The following is an 8229-nucleotide window of genomic DNA, read 5'->3' as shown; positions in this document are numbered from 1 at the left end:
AGAAAAGGGTCGCTTTTTGTGTTAAGAAAACAACATGTATAAATTAATTATAAAGGAAAAGAATATCGAAAGTGTAGACCAAATTGCAAGAAATTAACAAGTCATCCATCCGGCATATACATAATAATATATGGTCACGCACGTACTTTTAAACAAAGTGTAAAAATTTAAAAAAAAAATTTAAAAGTTGGATTCTTATATATAAAATCCCAGTATAATCCATATTAATTTAATTCTAAAATCGAGTCAGATCATATTCCTATTGGGAATATTAATGTCTCTAGATAATCAAATTCACACGACTCGAACACGTACGATATACATACGTATATATGTACTCGAGCAGAGAATCAAAGTGGATGGGAATTAATAATTGCCTTTAATGGGAGGAATATTTTGGTGATGAATTGATGATGATGATATATAATTTATAATGTACATGCATAATTATGGTATCTTGTAGTAGTCTTGCTCGCTCATTTTCCCCCTATATTTGCAAGGTATCTTATTAATATAAAATGGTGAAGTTATTTGAGAGACTATTTAGTTCTCTGGCCTCAGCTATCGCATATTGTTTCTTTCACTATCAAATTCAAGATCATCATCACCACCTGCATAACCCATCTGCGCCAAAAAGCTCCAAACATCACAAAATGCCTAAGGCTGGTCGACCACTTTCTTTGCAGGTTCTTTTTTTTGGGTATTTTATTTACAATTCATGTATATCATATAAATATATACATTCATGATCTTATTCTATAGTTAATATATGGTACTGACCAGCCAATTAATGATATTCTTGTTCTCATGAAACCAGAATTAATGGTTTCAATTTCATTTTCCTTTATTGGAGCACTTCTTGATTATTAATCTTGCTCCTATATTTTCATTTATTTAGAAGATTAGTTCACAAAACTACTTTTAAATTTAGGGACTAGGATTCCATACCTGAAAAACTTTCAAATAACTTGTCACAAGCGAAAAGGTTGGTTTTTTTAAAAAAAAATCATTAGAATGCAAAATTTGTTGACAAACAAAATATCGCTTTTACTAAAATAGGGTGTTTTGTTTTTAATAAATAAAAAAAAAAAGGAGCAACCATAGGTTTTTAATTCTAGTATGTATAATAATAATAATAATTTCTATATATATCATTATTTTTTAAATAAAAATTATTTATTTGATAGTTTTTGACAAATCGCACCTCGGATATTTTATTCGTGCGTGATTCATAACTATTAATCCATTAAAAGCAAGACATATATGAATCGAAAAAGAATAAATGCCAAGGGAATAAGAAGAAAGGCTGATGGATTGATGCAAATACTTTCTAGTTTACTAAGGTCGAAGGAAACCGAACGCATCTTTTATCGACAATTTATTTACCTACACACACAAACTCACGTGATGGTTTTGCGGATCAAATTTATGAGACAAATTTCTTATTCAACTAGATTCATGAAAAAATATTATTTTATGGTAGTGTTTTGTAGAGCTTTTATGAAGCACTTCTCAGCTTTTCTTTAACAAAATTTTGAAACTTTTGTTAAGAAAAAGTTTAGAAGTGCTTTTTAAAAGCTCTACAAAATACTACCTATATATTATTACTTTTCATTGTTTATATATATTTGTATGTATGCATGCATATATGTATGTATTAATAATTTTTTTTAAAAGCATATATATATACATATTCATGTGATGACTTTACAGACTGTAGAGCTCAAAGTGAGGATGTGTTGCAGTGGATGCGAGAGAGTTGTACGAGAATCCATTCAAAAACTCAGAGGCAACCGGCACATATTCTTAATTTTTAATTAATAAGTTTCATCAATTGATTCATTTATCTTGATAATATATTTACATTCTTTTTTTAAAGTTATGGGTTATATATATGAACTTTGTTTTTCAATGTTCGTGCTTGAATTGATTAATTAGGCTGCATTTGGATCAAAATATTTAAAATCAAATAATTTCAAATTAAATCTTTAAATTCTCACAAAACCGAGTCATATGGAATTCTTTCATTTTATAAGCTTACTTGTTTTTCTTCTTCTTCTTTTTCAAACAAAAAAGTCTACTTCGATAAATCATATAGGTGACAAACGTCAAAATGGCATAAAAAAACCCTCTAAGGCGCAATTAAAAACACATCAAAGAGATTTAAAAACCCCCGATAATATATATATGTTCTTTTCTATAATATAATATGTGTGTGTCTACATATAGTCAAGAAATATTAACATTTGTTATATTTGGGATGAAATCTCAAGTTCGAGACTCAATTGTAACAATCTCTCTCAAACTAAAAAATAAAAAAATAAAAATTAACATTTGTTATATATATGTGTTGTGAATGGAATAAATATTAATTTAACAGGAATAGATTCAGTGGAGGTAGATTTGGAGATGGAGAAGGTAAGAGTGATCGGATATGTGGATCGCAACAAGGTGCTGAAAGCTGTGCGGAGAGCCGGGAAAAGGGCGGAGTTCTGGCCGTACCCGAACCCTCCTCTCTACTTCACCTCCTCCAACAACTACTTTAAAGATATGGCAAACGAGTACAAAGAGAGCTATAACTATTGGCGTCATGGCTACAACTTGGCCGATAGGCATGGCTCTCTTCCCGTCACCCATCGAGGCGACGACAAAGTTAGCAATCTATTCAACGACGATAATGTTAATGCCTGCTGCCTTATGTAGATCACTTGGTTTCTTAATTTGTCATCTCGAATTAGTCTACGTTGTCATATCAGAAGAAACGTTTCTTGTATATATAGCATGCATGTTTCGTTTGATGAATAAAAATCAGGTGTGTTTCCTTCATTTCTTATATATTTCATATGATCAGCATACACAATTTAGCTAGTCAATATCTAAGTTGTCATGTTTGTTTGTTTTTTTTGTCACGTTATGTCAAAGTTGTGAGATTTAGTACTGTGATTTTGCGTTTTGTTGGCGTTTAATTGCATTTCATCGAAGCGTTGATGGAACAATAATATAAAATTCTGACATGCACTCCTGCAAAACCGGACGAAAAAACCAACCAAAAAATAAATAAAACAAAAAGTTACTAAAGTAAAATACAACTTTGTTAATGAGATGAGCAAATTCAAACAAGAAAACATAAGAACTTAGAAAAATAAATTGACTATTTTCCCATAATTGCGTAAAGATGTTGAATCTATCATTCGTACCAAATGTGCCTATGAATGAATAAGACTTGTTGTATTTAAAAGTAAAATAAACGCATAACAACCATGTTGAGATTAATTCCGGTATCGCGTAAATTTGTAATTTTAAAAGTTTTTAAGTACTAGAGAAAGATATATAACTGCAATGTAAAATAAAAGAACAAAGTAATTGGATTTGGAGTTGTTGACTATTGATAGACCGGACTGTCACCTACCAAGGCCCAAAGTGAAACCCAAGACCAATGCCCAAGATAAGACCAATCCAACTCTAAGGGGCCAATTTTGGCGATAAACAAAAGATGCCCATGGCCTTTAATCCGGCCCAATCCATTTAATATAGTCCCGCAATTTCAGTTCCTAACTCAGATTTTTAATTTTGTAAAATATAATGTCGAGATATTTGTCATCAGTTATTTTACTTTATCAGCACAAATCAGTATTTTTAATTTTATAAAAATGTATGCGTTATCGATTTTTTGTGGGCATAGTTTAAAATTAATTAATTAATTTGAACTTTCCTGTTTAAAATTAGAATACCGCTTAACTTTTTTTTTATACACAAGGACAGATTGAGACAACCATTCTCGGACGACTCCAAAGGCCCTCCGCCACAAACATTGTCAAAGTCTAATTTGGTCCGTAACATGCACCATATCTGTGGATCTGTATAGATGGCAAAATTTGTACCAAATAACACAATTTATTTAACAAATCAACCAACTTTTTTTAATGCTATTTGGGACTAAGAAAAAGCATTAATCTTTTAAAAAAAAAAAAAAAGAATTCCCAAATAAAAAGAACAATGGGACAGTATGTGTTGGGATGTACGAGGCAGGAAGCCCATGCTATTGCAGCAGCAGTAGTAGTATTCACAAACAAAGACAAATATGTGAGAACTACTCTTGTCCTTATCCTTTTACCCCACCCTAGCCCCCCCTCCCCTCCTGGGGGACCTCTATATAATTTTGAATTAAACAATATATGGTATGATTTACATGATATGTATATATATATATATATACTATAAAGTGTAAAAATAAGAATGAAGGAGCAGCATTTGAATGAGAAGCTAGTGTGAGTAGGAGACGAAAAAGGCAAAGAAAAGGGATGGGCGAGGAGAAGAAGAAGTGTGTAAAGTTGATAATATCTTTAGCTCTATCGGCATTAACTGTGGATGAGAAAGCTGCTTTGCATGCCATCCGATGCCTCATATATGATATATATGCATGTACTTTTAAGCCATCTATATATATATCATATATAACATTATATGTTATGATGATACAATACAAATATCATATACAAATTAAGCCACATATATATACAAGTATAACTCCAAATCCGTTGGCCGGAAATCAAAACATTCAATGTCCTTAGCCTAGCTAGCTTATAAAATTAGACCCTAAACCTGATCCAAGTCCTAATTGGACCTGGATCCTCTGTTGTCCAAAAAAAACAGCACCCTATACTGTGCAGCGAAACGACATCGTTTTGTTGCAATTTTTATTTTTTATTTTATCTTTTTCAATTGAGATGTTCGCGTGAACATTTTCAAACATCTCAATTCTAACAAAAACAAAATAACAAAACTACACGGGGCACTGTTTTTTTTTTTGTGACGTCGGAACCCGCAGCTGCTATCTTTCGATGTCTTCTGGGTAAATTCTCGGACTAACGCAGTAGCCTGCAAACTAGGCTAGTCAGATAAACCACACTGGACAAGCCATGTTTGACAGGCTAGTTCAAGAAGGTGTTGACAGAGAGAATCGAACTCCTGACTTCTGACCAAAAGTTCATCTACTAAACCAATTTAGACACCCCTTAGAAGCGAGGTACTATTTTCCTTGGATATTAGAGGATCCGGTCCCAATTGGATTTGGTCCCTAGATATATTAATTATTTTTTTATATAAAATTGTAAAAAAGTTTTACGGCTGTTATGGAAGGATGTGCAAATCCGGCAGTGAGTGGTTGCTTTCACCTATTTCACCTACACAATTGGACTTGATTATTATTTGCTACCTTAATGCTTTTTTTTTAATTCTCGGATCTGATGCCATATCTCATATATAGCTCTCTCATCATTGTTAAATGCAATATTGTTCCCACACACTCACATTTCCTACACTCATACGCCTCTATCTGTATTCATATATACATAAAAGTAGCCCAGCTGTCACATACAAAATAACGTGACAATCCATAATTATCTTCCTTATTTAGAATGTTTTTTTTTAGATTTACTAATTTCTTTTTTGTGATAAAAATCTTCCAAGTGTGTCTATATAAATACACACACACAAATGGTCTTATAGGTTATGTACAGGCCTAAGAGATATTGCGTAGGTGATATATAGGCCGTAATTAATCTAATCTAATAATAAAAAGAAAAGAAAAAGGGGTATAGTTATTTTTTAAAAAAAAGAAAAATTGAATTTTCTGTTCCGAACTTTTTTCCCAACGCATGCAATAACTGTACTAATTATAACACAATATAGCTAGGGAATCCCATTTGCATGGACCACATTATAAAGTTTAATTTTCTCCTTGGTGCATGTATAGATTCAATGCACCCCTAGCTCAATCACTCCATCCTTTAACTCGCCTTTAGTTTTTTTGTCATAAATGTTTTGATTTCAATTAATTGTGTTTCAATTTATTATCTTATACTCGGTAGATGAGATCCTAGCATATGAGTAATATTCAAATCATGCATCCAATGGTTCTTATTTTTACACATAGGCGTATTTAATTATATATTGTTGACGTGACAAATCATGCGACATTAGATCTATCATTGGGGTAATACCCATATGCTAGGTTGAAATCTACCCATATACTCCTTCCGTCTCATTAATATAGTCAAGTGTGCGTTTAGTGTGTGTTTCCAAACGGATTAAGAAAGCGTTTGGGAAACGTAAATTAGATAAACGATTTCTCATTTTACATTTACTAGATGAAGATTGTAATAGAATAAAATAAATTACAGATAGTTAATAGTTTATGATATTTAGAACAGATGAAAAAGAAAATGTAGTAGCAATGAGCGGGACTGAAGGAGAACAAATTTTTTTATTGCCACATTTTGTGAGAAATTCAAGTGATTGCAGATTTCATGGACAGGCCAGTGATGAGAAGGGAGGGGCCTGCTAGAATATTAGTTAGGCCCCAAGATGTGGTGCCTGCAGGGCTTTTTTTTTTTTTTTCTATACAGATTTGTATGTATTTGTAGTGAAGTGTGGCAAGTGTATCATGTATGTATGCACCTAAATTAATAGCCAATTTTCGGTTTCACAAGTTGAAGTGTCTTTTTTTAAAAAACAATATGGAGTATTTGATAGCTGAAACAGCTTCATGTTTGAGTTATGTAAGATTGAGACCCAACAACAATGATTCATATATTTATATATATATATGATCCGATCCTTCACACTCAAGGAATTATGATGAGATGATAATTGTAACAAACAATGAAACAACAGCCATGTAATAAATTGGGTATTAAGGCCATTAATTATATTTTACGTAAAAATAATCTTCCTGATGAGTCGTTTAGTTTTTTTATTTTTCTACGGGAATTTAAGTCGATCGTATGATTGATCGGTTGCGTAGCTTTTTTCATATTAAACTCCTAAAATATGTAATATAATTAAGAACAAACTCCATCTCTAATGGAAGCGAAACCGAATGTTGTATATACATTTTTCAAGATTAATACTCGGTTGATATGAGTATAGTATTAAATAAACAAGTTAAGAAATAAATTCTATTAAATATAGAAACTGAACTATATATTTGAGACAATCACAAAAGAAAAAAAGATCTATATATATAATTGAGAACGAAAAAAAAATAGTATAATTGATATTGGACATATTTTAGTCTGAGTTACTAATTCAACTTCAAATAATATAGTTCAAAAACTATAAAGGTTGACAGATAAACTTGTTGGGAAAAAAAAAACACCTTGCTAGGTAATTATCAATGACTAGCTAGTATGGCTAGAATGTATGCCATTTAAAGAAATCAAGGGTCGACATATATATATATATATATCTTAACTAAACAAAACTTTTATAATATATCATGAATATAAATATTATATAATTATTATAGCATCAACACAAATCCAGAACGAGGCCCCATATGTAGCCCTTCATAATTACGCGGCTATCACAAATACTAATTTAAACAAGCAAAATCGTTGGAAGTGAAACATGGGCATTTAATAAACTTTCACTAATAATTCGTCCCTTATTTTTAGTAGTAATAATAACACATGGGTGTGGTGTGTATATATTATATTCCAGATGGGACCAAATTTCAAATAAAGCACACATAACTGCCAAGTGTCATCAAGTGGAAATTAATGGAACCATATTTATGTAGTGGGCTAGGCGATAGCTAGGCATGATATAAAGTGTTTTGTAGCTTCATAATGAACAATCTGGCTGGATGTAAGGTTAAGTTGTTTTCATAGCCCTACTATATATTATAAATATTGTATTAATTTATTATTATCATATATCTATCTACCTTTATTATTTATTATTATCAAAATCGTTTCGTCGTTTTCAGTGTTGTAATTAATTTTTTTTTTTTCGTCCCGTGTGTTTATTTTTCCAAATTTTGATGGCATAGAGAACCAAAATCGACGAAAATTATATATATATTTTTTTTTGAAAAAAAAAATAGTGGTGAGCTGGCATGCAGTGAAGCTAACAAATTAAAGACAAAGAGAGCTTGGGGATTGGTGAATGGTTTCCGTTAGGTTTGTCTGCTAAAAACCAAACTGTAAAATAGAGCATTCAGATTTCAACGCTGCCCCATTCACTTTAGGCACCTCTCCCTATCCTAAATATCTATAGAGTATTTTTACACTGAATTTGTACAGACTTTTAGCTGGCTTCTTTCCTAACTATTTAAGTCACCAAAATAAAGAAACCTACGAACTCTACAACGTAGATAGATTATGCTATTCTTATAACACTCCAACCAATGATATATCATAAAGCTACTGGGGTTTCATTGGAATC

General features: G+C 31.5%; 1 protein-coding gene across 1 annotated transcript; it reads left to right on the top strand.

The window, feature by feature from the left end:
* The first annotated feature begins 453 nt into the window (after positions 1 to 453).
* On the top strand, positions 454 to 2826 carry LOC140873760 (heavy metal-associated isoprenylated plant protein 30-like). Its single transcript, XM_073277002.1, has 3 exons — positions 454 to 686; positions 1714 to 1789; positions 2381 to 2826. The coding sequence occupies exons 1-3, from the start codon at positions 519 to 521 to the stop codon at positions 2701 to 2703; spliced, it is 567 nt and encodes a 188-aa protein (XP_073133103.1). The 5' UTR covers positions 454 to 518; the 3' UTR covers positions 2704 to 2826.
* Positions 2827 to 8229: the final 5403 nt, after the last annotated feature.

This window comes from Henckelia pumila, unplaced genomic scaffold (genome assembly GCF_033568475.1).
Source record: "Henckelia pumila isolate YLH828 unplaced genomic scaffold, ASM3356847v2 CTG_80:::fragment_1, whole genome shotgun sequence".
NCBI classification, from domain to species: Eukaryota; Viridiplantae; Streptophyta; class Magnoliopsida; order Lamiales; family Gesneriaceae; genus Henckelia; species Henckelia pumila.
The sequence above is the reverse complement of the archived record's forward strand: the minus strand, read 5'-3'. Positions and strand labels throughout refer to the sequence as shown.

Excerpts from the sequence above, each read along its gene's own strand:
- LOC140873760 (XM_073277002.1), top strand. The coding sequence starts at position 519 with ATGGTGAAGTTATTTGAGAGACTATTTAGTTCTCTGGCCTCAGCTATC. Across the intron at positions 687-1,713 it reads GTCGACCACTTTCTTTGCAG|ACTGTAGAGCTCAAAGTGAG; the intron begins GTTCTTTTTTTT and ends ATGACTTTACAG. Across the intron at positions 1,790-2,380 it reads ATCCATTCAAAAACTCAGAG|GAATAGATTCAGTGGAGGTA; the intron begins GCAACCGGCACA and ends TTAATTTAACAG.